This window comes from Lissotriton vulgaris, chromosome 1_2 (assembly GCF_964263255.1).
Source record: "Lissotriton vulgaris chromosome 1_2, aLisVul1.2, whole genome shotgun sequence".
NCBI classification, from domain to species: Eukaryota; Metazoa; Chordata; class Amphibia; order Caudata; family Salamandridae; genus Lissotriton; species Lissotriton vulgaris.
Genome location: NC_141686.1, coordinates 290,831,149 through 290,847,889, shown reverse-complemented (window position 1 = coordinate 290,847,889; position 16,741 = coordinate 290,831,149). Strand labels below are relative to the sequence as shown.

Sequence of the window (16,741 nt, the reverse complement as noted above, 5' to 3'; positions counted from 1 at the left end):
CTACTGTAACTCTCCTGATCTCAGCCAATGAATCCTCCCTTAACAGACTTCAGGTGGTTCAAAACCCTTTTAGTTTCCAACTCGCCTGCCAGGTCTGCTCCATTCCCGCTTGTCCATGAACTACACTGGCTACCTATCCGTAAGCGGATCAGTTTCAATCTACACAGCATAGTGCACAAGGCAATTTATGGCAATGGCCCAAGCTAATTAGCAGACAGACTTATCCAATATCAGCCTTCTAGAACACTTCGCCAGGTTCACCCCTAGACTTTTTGCTTTTTCCTAGCCTGTTTATGAAACCTGGTGTTGGTGATTTGAGGCCTCTGCGCACTTTTTCACTGTGGTACAGTGTAAATTGGTTGAGCTCTCTGAATGAGTAGTGAGTGACCTGCCCTCCCATAGGAATGAATGGGGAATATGTATGCCCATGGTAGTTCCTGATGTGTGGGGAGTACAGGGCCGAGTTTGGTATGTACGAACTCTTGAGACTGAATGCTTCAAAATGGTATATGCGGCATGATTGTGTCTAGTCTAGAAGTGCCACTTTTAGAAGTTGGCATATTTGTGTAGTGAGTCTGCTGGCACGTGATTGGCTGGTGAGCATGGCCCAGGAGTGCCTGGGCCTGCTGGTGGATGGACTTTCTGGTTTGAGTAGGACAGGGTCTGCAGGGCCCCGGAGGAGGGGGTCTGAGTCAGCCGTAGATGAAAAGGCCCCATCTGCTGTCAGGGAAGGGAGGAAAGAGCGTCTGGTGGTGCCGGGCCGTGCCTGCCTGCCCACCATGCTGGCTCTCCCTCCTGACGGCCCACTGTCACCTCTGACCTGAGGCTGACAGGAGAGGGAAACCAGATACACCCAGGGCTCAGGGCCTGCTAGCACAAAGACTTCAAAGCCTCTTCTGTGTATAAGAAGGGGCTGTGTACCCTTCCAAAATGTTCTTGTGGCCGACTTGAATCTACCAGGGGTGGGCGCTGCCCAGCCCCTGGGTGCCTGGGGGACCCCTCTGCCCTGCCTGGGCTGAAGGGGAGACTTGGCTTTGCCCCTGGGAAGCTCTGGGACCGTTGCAGCATGGAGAAGCTGCATTTTCCTGTGAAGAGCGCTAAAGTGGTATTTCTAGCGCCTGGAGGCGCTGTGCTTCCCCCTGAGAGCCTGGGAGCGCTCTGCCTGCTGTTCTAGCGCTGTGGATTGTGCTCTAGCGCTAAAGGGCGCTTTATTCTGGTTCTAGCGCTGTATGTGGATTCTGAGCGCTGATAGCGCTTTATTTGTACTTTGGGCGCGTGGTTTTGCCCTTTAGCGCATGGAGCGCTTTAAATCTCCTTCGACGCCGGGGAGCGCTCTAGCTGTGTTCAAAGCGCTTTGGCGCGCTTTGTTTCCCCCCCAGCGCTGAGAGCGCTGTTTAATTGTTGGTCGTAAGAGAAATCAGCCCCGCCTGCCTGCCTAAGGAGAAGGGCCGCTGCGCTGCCCGCAGCGACCCGGAAGCGGCTGGCGGCCAATCCCAGCGCTGCCGGCCGGAAAGAGAGCGGAGGGGGGGCGCGGGGCACATTGCCGGTGCCCGCCCCCCGCCGCCGGTGAAGCCCCGAGCGAGTAAGCGAGCGGCCGCCTCACAGCGAGAAGGTGAGAGCCAGGGGGCCCGAGGCGCATTGTCGGCGCCTGCCCCAGGGAGACAGAGGAGCCGCCTCGTGAGTGGGGCTTTGCCTGGGCGGTTCCCTTAGTCAGAGCGGCCCGTATGGCAGCGGGCCGCTCCAACGGTGTGTAGAGCCTGGGAAGGCTCGAGGGACCAGTGTTTGTGTTGAGCCCTGCAAGGCTCCAACGAGGGGGCAGAAGAGAAGGGAGGGGCGCCGGGACACATGGTCGGTGTCCGCCCCTACCCAGTAGCGAGAGCTCGCGCTTCTGGTAGTATGAAGTCATGAGGGCTTTAAGGGCGGCCCCAGTTGGCAGTGGGTCGCCCCAACGTGTGTGAGCCTAGAGAGGCTCAGAGGGGCCATATTATGTTTACGAGCCTGTTAGGCCCCAGAGAAGGCCATATTCGATAGAGGGGGCTTCGGGGCACATTGTCGGTGCCCGTCCCCTCCTGCCTCAGAGTGTGAGGGTTAGAGTCCGGTGAGGCTCATGGGGGCACCATTGTTTTTAGAGCCTGAGAGCTCCAACGTCTGGGGCATGTGCGATATGCCCAGACCCTGTGTGGCTCCAACAGTGGCGCAGTTGGCGCCTAAGGGCCAGTGAGGGCCCCGGCGCAGTTCTGTTGTTCCCCAGCTGCCCAGCACTTTGTGGGCAGCTGCAACGTTTAGGCTTTTTGTATTTTGAGACTGGCGCTGCATGGCAGCGCACCCTGACTTTGGACTCAAAACATCTTTGCCCAACAAGGCCAGTTGGCCCGGGGACTGCCACAGGTAGTGGCTTATGCGAGTCTTTGCGCAATTATATGGCTATTGCACCTCTGAATGTGTTCTCTTGCATCATGTGTTATTCCTGCACCTCTGAATGTTTTTAGACATCATGTGATTCTTGCGCTATTGTATGGCACCTCTGAATGTTTTTATGCATTATGTGTCTTTCTTTTCCTGCGCTGCACCTCTGAATGTTTTAGGCATCATGTGACTTCTTGCGCTACACCCCTGAATGTATTTTATTGCATCATGTGCTCTGTTCTTAAACACCGCTGAATGTGTAGGTTTATGCGTCATGTGTTTCCCGTTACTACTCCTCTGAATGTATATTTATGCATTATGGGTAATGTGTTCTTTCCTAGACCCCTAAATGCTGTGTGATACTTAGGTGGTTGTTCTATTTAGTACAGGTGGGTGGTCCTAGTGAGGTCCTGGTTCCCTGCGTGACATGCTCCTAAGGGGTTTAGGGTTGCGTAGTGTGTACTTACCTGTTCCCAGTAGTTACTGGGAGTGATTCATAACTGTTACTTTGTGTTAGTGATTTTATACACTTTTATTCTAAGTTCTATAAATACTATTTCTAAAAGTGCTGATTGTGACAGTTGCCCATGTGGCCCCGTCTTGTAAATAATCCCTTGTGAATATTGCAGTGCCAGTTGGCACAATGTACATGTGTGATTTCTATCTGATATGTTTTGACAATACAAAAGTTATTTTAATATAACCTTGTGTGGAGTCTCTTTTGTGGTGTGCCTAGTATGATGTTGCTGTTGTGCGATGGCGCAAATGCTTTACACATCGCCTCAGAGTTTAGCCTAGACTGCTCGTGCCAAGCTACCTAGAGGGTGAGCAGGGGTTATCTTGGCGTGTGACTTCCTTGCCCTGACTAATGTCACCCCTGCATCTGTCACCCCCTGGACGTGGAGGACGAAAGGTTTCCCTACATCTGACAATCGCAAGCCCACCCCTGGTGGTTCAGTCAGACAGGCCTTCCAGCCAGAACATGCAGACTTTTTTGCAGTGACCGATCTCCATAGACCATTGGGCTCCTGATGCGGTTTTATACCCAGCATCCGGCCGCCCTTGTTTCGCTGGTGTATTGTTGGTGCTGCTTTAGACCTTGCCCACTAATCACCTTAACTTCAGAGGATTGGTCGTGTAAGTTACTGCACTACACCCATTTGCAATACTGGTTATTCCTGCAATAGATTAATGTTGCCGAACTCAAAAATGGCATGATGGATCCACTTTGAAACTGAAAAGAAATGCTGAATATCAGCAAAACAGATAATGCTATTTGGTGAGGCTCCCCTACTTTGATGGCCCACCGACTGACTTGGGTGCGGCCCCGGTCCTGAAAACAGTTGTGAAAAATCTAGGCGTATACCTGGATCAGAAACTTAAGATGAAGGAGCAAGCTATGTCCACCGTGGGTTCCTGCTTCCGCCCATTAATCCTCTTAAGGGTTTTCCCTTTTCTTCCCATGACAGTTCTCAAAACTCTCCTACAGGCTTTAGTAATAAGTAGATTAGACTACTGTAACTCCTGATCTCAGCCAATGAATCCTCCCTTAACAGACTTCAGGTGGTTCAAAACCCTTTTAGTTTCCAACTCGCCTGCCAGGTCTGCTCCATTCCCGCTTGTCCATGAACTACACTGGCTACCTATCCGTAAGCGGATCAGTTTCAATCTCCACAGCATAGTGCTAAAGGCAATTTATGGCAATGGCCCAAGCTAATTAGCAGACAGACTCATCCAATATCAGCCTTCTAGAACACTTCGGTCAAGCTCCAAATCACTTCTCGTGATGCCCAGTGTTAAGAAATCCTGCACATGCGGGAAAGCTTTCTACCTTCTGGCTTCCTCCTATTAGATTCTCCTTCCTAGCCACCTTCGGCAATGTACAGACTATCTCAGATTATGCAAGCTCTTGAAAACAGCTATTCTGAACTCTTCCTGCTCCTCTTTAGCACTCCTGCAGCGCAGAGATACCCTTTAGGGGATGATTAAGGCTCTATACAAGATTATAAAAATAATTAAAATATTTATAAACATACATACCTGAAAGATTTGATGCCTTAAAACAGACATGCTATTTTTATAAATTGGTGTGGATCTCCTTAACTCGTGGGTCATTTATTGATCATTGTGTGTATTTGTAGATGTTTGGTACTCCTTTCGATTAAGCATAAGGATGCTCAACCGCACTATCCCAAATAAAGCACCTTGGGATTGCATAGCAAGCTCCTGTGCACTCCTAAGGGAACCTCTGGACTCTGCTAGATCAATCTGATACACGGTGTAAAGAGCCAGCTTCCTACAATCAATTATTCTAGCATCAGTCACAGTTCAATACTCTGAAAGTTCATACAACTGAATAATGCACACTTGATCGCTATAAAGGTGTATCATTGCACTGGTGCATGCATACATTTAGTGCTCCCACCAGATCACTTCGCCCAGCCACTGGGCATACTAAAAGCATCAATGCCCTTCCCACCACCCCATCTGTTTTCTCCTAAAACAATTTTAAATTACACCTTTTGCTGCAAAACCAACAGTCAATTAACAAGGCAATCATTTTTTCCATGTGTTTTATTTATAAAAACAACCTATCTCCAAAAAACAAGAAAATGCCAGTCGCTTAACGTCCAGCAAATGCGACTCAGTGAATCATAAAAACATCAAAGTCCAAGGCCGCTTGGTGCATGGGTGCTGCCTCTATTGGCAGAAGGGAAAGATAAGAGAAAAAGGTTTAATAGGACACTTGAGTCAAACAGGAAAGGGTGTCTGAAAACCTGAACAGGTGTGTGGATACAGCAGTATTTCCAGCAGACAGCAAGGTCATCGCATAGGTCTGTTTTGTGGGCACTGTGTGCCTGGCAGACAAGTCATGCAATAACACTTATAGCAAGCGCCTTCTGAGGCAAGACATGGTTCAGTTCTACAGTCCCATCTCTATCCCACTAAAGAGGTAGGGCAAGATGTACAAAAAAAGTAAAACCCTCCTTTAGATTTCATCACCTGGCAGCCCTTGACTAACAAAAGTGGTACAAGGCACCCATCACCTACCAGAGTGCACTTCCCAGTTTACCCACTGCCACCTATCCAACTGCAGGAGCATTCGTTCAGCGCCTCAATGAGGGCAATGTGAGAACCATTCACTGGGGTGGGGAAGAAGCAGTTTACTGGCAAGGGAATACCTCTGACCACAAAGACAAAACGAAACAGCAGGACCTATATCAAGTGGGGTGGAGGGAAGAAGGCGAAGAGAATGTTCTATCCTTGACAACTGTTCACAATGTTATGCATTTAGAAAAATATGTTTTTGGGCCAAAGTACAAACCTTTTGCAAATGAAGGGTGCAGGAAAGGTGCAACATTTGTCTAAAAGACCTCCATGCCACTCCTGAAAGGAGAAAGCAAATAAAAAGGCTCAGAGGCAGATAAAAGGCCTTTACTATGGCACCAAGTCCCACATCACAACGGCAAATGAAGTCCATCTGTGGGAAGAGATAGGTGTAAACAGGCACAATATAGCTGGGTGGAGAGAAATGGTGTACATGAGTGTTCACGGTGCAAAGGCAGGCTTTGCTCTGTCTGGGTCACTGCATCATTTACTTGCTTCCACAGCTACTCGAGATGGCATGGAATGGCAGGTTCCCTGGTCTGACTGAAAAGGTGGATCTACAAATGTTCACTTTTGACTCGCTGTTGGGAGAAAGCTAAAAAAAATAGGGGGCAAAGGTATTAAATCTTCATATTTGTGGGGGTGACCCTTCTACCTCAAAAGTTATAAAGGAAAGGGGGTGTGCAAGCTGTGCTAGAGTGAATTTTACAGTATTCTAGAAAGATGGCTCTGAAAGAGGTTGTTTGGCAGGACAGTCCTAGCTGCCCTCTGTGCTTGCTTCTTGGCTGGTGCTACTCCTCATTTCTTCGGCTTGGAGTTGCGGGGTGGGGTGATGGGGCGGCCTCCAGGGTTCAGGCCACTGAATTGCCCATACTTTCCTTTGTTCTTGTCAGCAGGTTTCAGAATCTAAGGGAAGAAGCAAAAGGTTTTTAAACATCATGAATAAAGGGTATATGCATATTGCCCGGCTTTGGAAGCCCAAGCTTCTAAATAAGATGAATTAACTCATTCCACAGTTTGTAGAGGAGGAGAAGCAAGCACTTTTCGGAGAGGCATGGGAAATTAGTTATAGCAGAAACAAACCAACCGCTAGGACATAAAAATGCTAGAGTAATAATGAAGCCATGTGGATGGCAGAACAGTGGAACTGTGCCAACTCACTTGAAAAGAGCACATGAGGGTCTCATCGACACTCATCATGGCCCCAGCATTATCAAACTCCCCGCAGTAGTTTGGCGCAGAGAAGAGTGTCACCAGCTGCCGTTTAGCAAAGAACTCGTAGCCGTCTTCCACCACCTGAAAACGAGAAGTTCAGTCAGTCTCGAACTGCAGAAATGCCTTGTCCAAAGCAACACACCAATGGCTTTAAGTTACTCCTGACACTCCTGTCACTCTCCTGGTTTAGTGTTCCACAGACTTTCAAGAAATCCTGCACAACTCAGACATTCAAGCCTTTCAGCATACCCAAGCATTATTCAGGTTCATGTCTCCTCAACCCATTCCTCCATCCACTTTCCTTAACTCTACTTCCAAATGACTATTCAGCCCCCTATAGGAACGGAACATATAACATACAACATGTGTATTTCAATTCAATACTTTATTTCAGTCTTTAGACCATAAAAGTGCATCATATTGATAAAATCACAGCAATTATACAACCGTGACAATAATAAGCCAAGAACGGAAATGGGGTCAGAGTTTCCACAGTAGTTCTTCAATTTACAATATAAAACATTTGATTTTAAATCCGATAAAATATAAGTATAAGTATAAAACTCTCTTGAAAAGGACAGACATTTCATCAGAATGCAACATTGATATTAGGTCAGATCTCTAGTAATTAATTGTCCACAAATTTTCCAGTGTAAAAAGCAAAGCATCGCTTAAAATTGGATAGACTGGTTAAGTCCATTAAAAAGTAGAGTCTCATACTTCCACAGTTAAAGTTTCAAACCACTTTTTGCTTTTAAGTACATTACAGAGGAATCTTGACACACAAAAGACCACCAATCGTGAGGTGTCAGATCACAGGATCCGTTCTGCCTGAATACAAGGTCTTAATTTAAGGGTATTACATAAAGGTTTAATCCATCTTTCTCTCAAATATTGGTATGCAGGACGAAAAAATAAAATATGCATAACGTCTTCCTTTACTAAGGAAATATTTTTACAGAAAATGCACTTGTTGGAGTCTTAATCATTTACATTGTTGCCCCATTTGGATTTCTTGTCATTGGTCTGCAAAACCCCATATCTGAACTTCAAGTATAATGATTTCGCTGCCGATGGGAGAGATTAAAATTGAAAAGTATTTTTAAACTGGAGAAACTATATAGTTAGGGGACCTAAACTGGCATCCTGTTGCAAGGTTGTACTTGGATAGTTACAAAATAAAGATTTAGCAATCTTGCTACTTGCCCTAGTTAATTCTAGGGGTTTTTCCCAATAGTTAATAGTCCTATTTTTGCGAACCAGGTAGCGATGTGTTCAAACCATGGGATGCATTTTCGAAGACCAAAGGGCATTCACATAGATTCATCAGTGCCATTCTGCGAATTTCTAATTGCAAAAAATAGCGAATGACAATTTGAAAATCGCAGCTTGGCATTCATGAAGAAATGAGATTGAAAAATGCGAATCGCCATCGGCCGCAATTTCCGATTGCGATCTTACCACAATCGCTTAAATTTCGCAGAATCGGCCGTTTTCCATGTTGAAATTGCGATCTCGCAATTTGCGATCTCGCTAACTGCGAGATCGCAAAAACGGGAAGTCGCATTTCGAGCTCATTGATGACATCACAACCAGGAATGAATATGCTACTTACCAGTATGCATCTGTTCTTGGCATGTAGGGCTGCTAACATTCATATCTTTGCATATCTTTGCATTAGATCGCCACCTAGTGTTGGGTCCGGATGATCGCACATTGTTGTCCTGGAAGAGTCTTCGAAGTATCCTGAGATGGGTGGCTCCTCCCCTGGACTACAGTGCGCATGGGCATCGGCTCCATCCCCAGATTGTTTTTCGCCATTGTGGCAGAGGATGGAGTGGCAAGTGTAAAGGATGTCCATGCTAATGATTGAATACAATAGTATATCTGCAGCTGCGACAGGCACCGGGGAGGAGGGTGGGCGATATGAATGTTAGCAGCCCTACATGCCAAGAACAGATGCATACTGGTAAGTAGCATATTCAGTTCGAGGCATGTGGGCTGCTAAATTCATATCTTTGCATAGAATACATAGCAGTCCCTCCATCAGCGGCGGTTGCCCGTGCCAGCTGCAGAAACCTGAAAAAGTGTCTTGAGAACAGCCTGTCCTACAGCCGCTTGCTGTTTGGAATGTACATCAACACAGTAGTGTTTTGTAAAGGTATGTGGTGTAACCCACGTGGCTGCTCTGCAAATATCCTCTAGAGGAATGTTTCCGAGGAAAGCCATGGATGCCCCCAACTTGCGTGTGGAGTGTGCCTTTGGGGGTATTGTTAAAGTGCGCTTGGCTTTATGATAACAGATTTGGATGCACTTAACAATCCATCTGGCTATTCCTGCTTTGGAAATTGGGTTGCCTTTGCGTTGTGGTGAGAAGGCAACAAAGAGTTGTTTTGTCTTCCTAAAGTGTTGTGTCCTGTCTATGTAGTACATCAATGCCCTCCGTACGTCTAAGGTATGGAGCATCCTCTCCGCCACTGTTTGTGGATTTTGGAAGAATGCGGGCAAATCGATAGTTTGGTTGAGATGAAAGTGTGACACCACCTTTGGAAGGAATTTGGGGTTAGTACGTAGTACCACCCTATTTGGATGAATCTGGATGAAAGGCTCTTGTATCGTGAGTGCTTGCAACTCACTTACGCGTCTTAGTGACGTAATGGCAATTAGGAAAGCAACTTTCCACGTTAGGAATTGCAGTTCGCACGAGTGCATTGGCTCAAACGGTGGTCCCATCAGCCTGGTGAGGACCACATTGAGGTTCCACACGGGAGCTGGCGGTGTTCTTGGGGGAATGACTCGTTTCAGGCCTTCAAGAAACGCTTTAATGGCAGGCACCCTGAAGACTGAGAGATGCTGCCTATTCTGAAGGTAAGCTGCGATGGCGGATAGATGTATCCGAATAGAAGTGTACGCTAGTTTGCACTTGTAAAGGTGTAACAGATAGCAAATGATGTTAGGGATAGACGCATCTAGCGGGTTTATGTCATTGTTTGCACAGTAAATGACAAAACGCTTCCATTTCGCGGCATAGCATGCTCTGGTTGACGGCTTCCTCGCCTCCTTGATGATGTTCATGCATTCAGGAGGTAGGTTCAGGTATCCAAACTCTAAGACTTCAGGAGCCAGATCGCTAGGTTGAGCTGTTGCGGATCTGGATGCTGAATTTCTCCATGGTTCTGCGTCAGAAGTCTGGGCGTGAGGCGCAGTCTTTGATGCGGGACCACTGAGAGCTCGAGGAACGTGGTGTACCATGCTTGGCGCGCCCACGTTGGAGCAACTAGGATGAGTGTCATGGAGTGTTGCCGTAGTTTCCTCGCCACCAGTGGTATCAGGGGTGTCGGGGGAAAAGCGTAAGCAAATTTGCCTGACCAGTTCATCCATATCGCATTGCCCTGCGATTGGGGGTGTGGGAACCTGGCGGCGAAGCTTTGGCATTTTGCGTTCTCCCTTGTGGCGAACAGGTCTATGTCTGGACGCCCCCACCTTTGGAAGTACGGCTGGAGTACCGATGGATGTATCTCCCACTCGTGCATTTGATGACTGTGTCTGCTGAGCAGATCCGCCATCTGATTGTCCTTCCCCGGGAGGTGTTCTGCCATGAGGAAGATGTTCCTCTGAATGGCCCACTTCCACATGCTCTGAGCCAGGTGAGACAGCTGTGGTGAGTGGGTGCCCCCCTGTTTTTGGATGTAGTACATCGCGGTCATGTTGTCCGTCCGGACTAACACCACTTTGTTGCACAGATGTACAATGAAGGACTTGAGTGCCATGAAGATCGCCATCAGTTCTAGATAGTTGATGTGCATCTTCTGTTGCTGCGTCGTCCATAGTCCCTGCACTGTGTAAGTGAGCAGGTGTGCTCCCCATCCCTGGAGAGATGCGTCCGTTGTCAGGATAACCTGTGGCACTGGCTCCTGGAACAGTCGGCCCTTGCAAAGGTTGTGTGGAGTCCACCAATGCAGAGAGTTGTATGCCCGACTGGTAACCAACACTAGGTCTGTTAATTGTCCCTGAGCCTGTGTCCACTGATTTGCTAAGCACTCCTGGAGCGGGCGCATATGCAACCGTGCGTGAGGGACTATGAAGATGCAGGAGGCCATCATGCCTATCAACTGCATGAACACTCTTGCTGGAAGCGAGTGTCCCGGTCTGAACTTCTGTATTAAGGACTGCATGCCGTCTATCCTGACCTGGTTTGGTTGTGCCGAGGCCGTCAGGGTGTTGATTGTCGCACCCAGAAACTGCCGGACGTGTGCCGGCTGAAGGTGTGACTTCGGGTAATTCAACGAGAAACCCAGGTCGTGAAGGAGGTGAATGGTAGTCGACATGTCCGCGGCGCACTGCCGTTCCGATCTGGCTTGAACGAGCCAGTCGTCGAGGTAGGGGTAGACATGGATGTTCTGCCTCCTGAGGTGCGCTGCTACAGTCGCCAGACACTTGGTAAAGACCCTTGGGGCAGTTGTGACTCCGAAGGGTAGGACTTTGAACTGATAATGCGTGCCCTGGATAGTGAACCTGAGGTACTTTCTGTGGGACGGATGTAACGGAATGTGGAAATAAGCATCCTTGAGATCCAAGGTTGCTAAGAAGTCTCCTTTGTTTAACATAGGAAGAATCTGTTGCAGTGTGAGCATGTGGAAATGCTCTGACAGTATGTACAGATTGAGGGGACGGAGATCCAGAATTGGCCGTAGGGATCCATCCTTTTTTGGAATGAGGAAGTACAGAGAATAAACCCCTGTGCCTTCCTCCCCCACTGGCACGAGCTCGATTGCCCCTTTTTGCAGCATCACCAACACTTCCTGCTGCAATAAGTGCAAGTGCTCTGCGGACATAGGCCTTTGCCTTGGTGGAATGTTGGGTGGAGTGGACTTTAACTCTAGACAATAACCGTACTGGATAAGCTGTCGCACCCACCTGTCTGTGGTGATGTTGGTCCAGACGGGCAGGAACTGTTGTATTCTCCCCCCGACAGGTGTTAAATGGTCGGGGGGCAGTGACAGAGAGTCACTGGTTGCTTGGGGCAGAGGAGCGTGAATTGTTGCCTCCTTTGCCACGTCCTTTGTTGCTGTTTCCCCTGTAGCCCCTCTTGTTTTGTTTGGGGTACGAGGACTGTGCTCCACCTCTAGGGAACTGTGACTGTTGACCCATCTGTCCTCTGGTGACTCCACGGGCACCTGAGCGACGAAAATTATTGCCCCGAAACTGCTGAGATTGTAGGGCCCCCATCGATTTAGCAGTTTCAGTGTCCTTTTTAATCTTTTCCAGGGTGGTGTCAACATCTGGACCAAACAGTCTATCCGGATTGACTGGTTGATTAAGTATGGTTGTTTGAATGTCAGGTTTGAACCCCGATATGCGGAGCCAAGCCTGTCTTCTAAGCATGACACTGGTGTTAACGGCCCTAGCGGCTGTGTCCGCGACATCAAGTGCGCACTTTATGGCCGCGTTGGAGATCAGTTGTCCCTCTTGTATAATCATTTTGGTGCCTTCTTGAAACTGCGGAGGCAGGTGTTCTACAATCTGCTCTAGTGTGTCGTAATGTGATCGATCATAACGTGCCAGTAGTGCCTGTGTATTTGCAATACGCCAGAAATTGGCAGCCTGTGCAGCCACTCTTTTGCCTCCTGCCTCTAGCACTTTGGACTCCTTATCCGGGGGAGGAGCTTCACCCGTTGTTTGGGAGTTGGCCCTCTTGCGTGCGTTTGCTACCACCAAGGAGTCAAGCGGCAACTGTCCTCGAATGTATGCAGGGTCTGCAGGCGCTGGTCTGTACTTTTTCTCAATACGTGGGTTGACCACCCTCGCCCTGGTAGGCTCTTTAAAGATGTCCGCAGCATGCTTGAGGACCCCTTTGAGCATAGGCAGTGTCTTTACATTTCTTTCCGAAACTGAAAACGTGTCGGATAGAAAGTCTTCCTCAACTGGGTCAGCATGCATGTCCACATCATGATTAGCAGCTGCCCTCTCAATTAGTGCATGAAAACCTGCAGAATCCTCCGTAGGGGATGCACGTGTACTGAAGGACTGTGGGTCTTGCCCCACATCTTGGCCTTGGTCCCCAATGCCATAATAAGAATCTGGCTGTGCATCAGGTTCATTTACTGGGAACGTGTATTGTTCATCTTCACCATAGTCCCCACTGTCAGAGTGGTCTGGAGACGGTGTTGGGCTCCTTCCCAGAGGAGGCAGAATAGGTTCCATGAGGACAGAGGCGTCCTGTGGAAACTTCTTCTTTTTTAGAGGAATGACGTAGGATTCCACCGGCTGCGAAGTGATCTTTCTTTTATAAAGGGTTAACTTCCCCGTGTCCGCGTCTATAAAACACTCCGAATCCTCTTCGGGGTCGAGCACTTGACCTGAAGATGTCCCCGCCGCAGAAGAATCCGACTTCTTTGGCGTCGATTTCGAGGAAAAGGCCTTTGGCACCACTTTTGGCGGTAGAAGGAAGAGGAGCTTGCTTGCCGGCTTGACCGGGACATCTGCCGCCTTCTGCGTCGATGGCGTTGGCGTCGACGAGGAAAAAACCTTGTCCTTAATTCTTTGTAGTGAAGCAGCCACGAGAGATGCGTCGGTGACCGATGTCTTTGGCACCGACGGGGTGGCCTTGCCTTCGGATGCGACGTTCCGTAGGTCTTTTAGAGGGATGGACGGCGCCGACCCCGAGTCCCTGGAGCGATGCGCAGATGTCCCCGTTGGAGCCGGTGCTGTGTCGGTTGCTTTAGCAGGCTTCGCCGGCGCCGGCGCGCTTGTCTTGTGCGTGCCACCCTTCTTAGAGGATCTCTCCTCTGGCGCCGATTTCGACCCTGTGGAATCGCCGTGTTTCTTCGACTTCTGCGGACCGGAGGTCGACGGAGTCGATGAGGCCGCCGGTTTACTTGTTTTTGCCGTTGCGACCGCCATCTTAGGGACGTTCGAGTCCTTCACTTTCGGTTTCGGGTCGGCCATTTTAGGTGCAGTCGAGACCGTTGCTTTCAGTTTCGGTTTCGAAACCCTAGGCGCAGCAAGTATGTCCGTGGCCGGGCCGACAGGCGGGGCCGTGGCTTGCGCTACAGGGTCTTGGGTAAGGCCGACAGGCGATCCCGCGACCCCCTCCTGATGTTCTTCAACTTCGGGGCATAGCTCGTCCCCTGAGCTATCTTCCTCGGCCCCATAAACCATCGCGTCGTCCCCTACCTCGTCGACGTATTCAAGGCCCTGACCCACGACTCCGTCGTCGTCATATTCCGGATCGGCCTCGACCTCCGTCTCAGGCGGGGAGATTTGAAGATGATGGCTCTGGTCCTCTTCTTCTTGGTCGCCGAAGATGTTATCTGGATCCGGGGCCGCCTGCTTGGCCACAAGGCGCACCGCGCGCCGAATCGTGAGAGTTTTCTTCGACCTGAACTTCGCACAGGCCCGGCAACTTCCTTCGTCATGGTCTGGCGAAAGGCACTTATTACATACCGGGTGTACATCTATATGTGGGTATTTGGACCCACAGAGCGGACAGAGTTTAAACGGACTCCGCTCCATGTTGGGAACTTAGTGTCGAGTCGCGATGAGAAGGCCTCGATGTCCGAAGAGTTGTAAGAAACTCCGGTGATTCCGGCTCCGAGAGACGGAAGAAACTCGAGACCGTACGCAAACAATACCGACGTGAAGAACCCAAAGCCTTTTGGCCGTAAAAAATGATGTTTATTCGGTTCCGACGGAGAGACGTCGAGACCGCATCCGAACCCAATGGCGGAAAAAAACAATCTGGGGATGGAGCCGATGCCCATGCGCACTGTAGTCCAGGGGAGGAGCCACCCATCTCAGGATACTTCGAAGACTCTTCCAGGACAACAATGTGCGATCATCCGGACCCAACACTAGGTGGCGATCTAATGCAAAGATATGCAAAGATATGAATTTAGCAGCCCACATGCCTCGAACGCAGGCTTTTCCCTCCCACAAACAAATCACTGAGCCAGACAGTGGAAGCAGCATTGTGAAGAGCTCCACAACAGTGATTTTGCAGCACCCCAGCAGGACACATGCCACCAACATGTCCCAGGAAGCAGCAGGGAGCAGTGGCCAAGGAAGGAAGAAAAAAATAAAGTTCTCTGAACAAGAACTTGAGTACCTCATTGAGGCGGCTTGTAAGGACCATGGACGCCTCTTCGGCAAGGACTCCCGGAGGGTGCCAGAGGCAGACAAGCGCCGGATCTGGCTGCGCATCCGTGCAAAAGTAAATTCAGTCTGGGTGAGCCAGCGGTCAATCGACTACTTGAAGCGTTGGTACCACCTGAGAGGTCGTGCAAAGGAGCGCATTGCGGAGAGGCTTGGGGAGCGACTTGCCACCGGTGGAGGGGGATCCAATTGCCACACCCAACACTCCATTGGAGGACCTTGTCGAGGACACCCTCACACCAGAAGCCTGCGTGGGTGTTATTCAGCTGGACTCGTCCCGACCCAGCCAACAATCACAAGGTAAGTGCCATGCGACTGCGACCCCGTCCCCTAACAAAGCCCATGCCTCCTGAGCTAGCAATATGACATCCCCAGTAATGCAGGCCATGAACACCTGAAATGCCCCAATGCATTGTGGTAGTTGTAGCGTAATCATAATTCCCCATATAGCCCAAAACAGCCAGATCGGTCAAATCATAGTAATTCCAAAAGCCAGTCAGGGAAAGCAAGCCTGCATGCATGTAGCATCATCTCATGTGCAGGATTCATATCATTAATCATGCACCCTTCTAAATCACAGGTGCTGCTGACCAACCCAGCACTGACAGAGGCCCTACATATCGAGGAGGTACCGGAGGACACCGAGGGAGAGGGCCAATCTGACCAACAACCAGGTCCATCCCAGCCACCTGCAGTGATTCCACCACCACCACCCCGTGTGGACAGGGCCACCCCTGCTGCCACAGGTGTCCAGCCACCACCCAAACAGACACCCACATCAGTTCTACAGGCCACACCACCAGCAGCTAGGAGGCAGACGAGGCGCACAGCCAGAGCAAGATCCCAGTCCAGCGGACTGAGGCGCCAGCAGTGACAAGCCTCAACAGGCACGGGCAGGGCACTCCATCTACCTAATCCTGGCCTGGCCATTGAACGTCGCATGCTGGCAGTACACCAAAGACAGGCGCGTCACCTGGCAGCGATACATCTTGAGCTGCAGAAGACTGTCCAAAATGTCGGACAGATGACCGCAGCTGTCCGTGAAAATAGCCAGCTGCTGGTAGCCCAGCAGGACATGACCCGCCGCTGCCACCGCCAACTACTGGCCCGCCTGTCGGCCTACACCAGGTCCAACCATATAGTAGGCAATGCTACATCGCAACCTTCACGCAGATCACTTGCCATACAGGGGCAAATGGTAGTGTTGCCAAAATGTGGCCAGGTCACTTGAACTGCTGACAGCAGCAGTGCTCAGCATGCGGCCCACTGCCCATGGTGAACCGGGGGGGGGGGGGAACGATGTCAGCGAGGTTGCGTCGACCAACAGCAGCATGTCCTTGCCGCCGGTGCTTGAACGCTGCCGCAGCAGCAGGCCAACAGCAGGATCACGGGCCAACACCGTCCCTCAGGACCCTGGAAGAAGACTGCATCTGGACGTAGGCGCCAGGGACACCTTGAACACTGTCTGTAGGGCCATGCTGGACACCTAAGCAAGCCCTCTACCCCTGCATGGGAAGGTATGAAGCAATACTGTCCTCATGTGACACCAAGGAAATCAAAGGCCACAATATTGTGAATTAACAATAAAATTTTATGGTCGCACTTAACTCCAACTCATGTCATTATTACATTTGTCATGCATGAGTGCAGTGTTGTGTGAGGGGAATGGGAGCACTAGAATCAGTTAATAGTGATGTGGTTGCGGCGCCTGTATCCTTCTGCAGGATTTTCCCTGTGTGCATGACGTACATGTGGAGGTGGGCGGTTGTCCCCTTCAGACTCACTGCCAGATATTGCCACTGGTATCCTGCGCTTGGTAGCAATGTTGTGGAGTATTGCACACACTGCCACGATGCAG

The 16,741-nt window shown here is 49.9% G+C and overlaps 1 protein-coding gene across 1 annotated transcript in view; it reads right to left on the bottom strand.

Annotated features, from left to right (window-relative positions):
* Positions 1 to 4,962: 4,962 nt before the first annotated feature.
* The window catches only part of PPP1CA (protein phosphatase 1 catalytic subunit alpha), a 199,580-nt gene continuing 187,801 nt past the window's right edge, over positions 4,963 to 16,741 (bottom strand). The window contains exons 6-7 of the mRNA XM_086953258.1: positions 6,676 to 6,810; positions 4,963 to 6,420 (exon numbers count right to left, since the gene is read on the bottom strand). Of these exons, the coding sequence (XP_086809384.1) occupies positions 6,313 to 6,420; positions 6,676 to 6,810 (243 nt within the window). The 3' untranslated portion in view covers positions 4,963 to 6,312. The remainder of the gene's footprint in view (positions 6,421 to 6,675; positions 6,811 to 16,741) is intronic.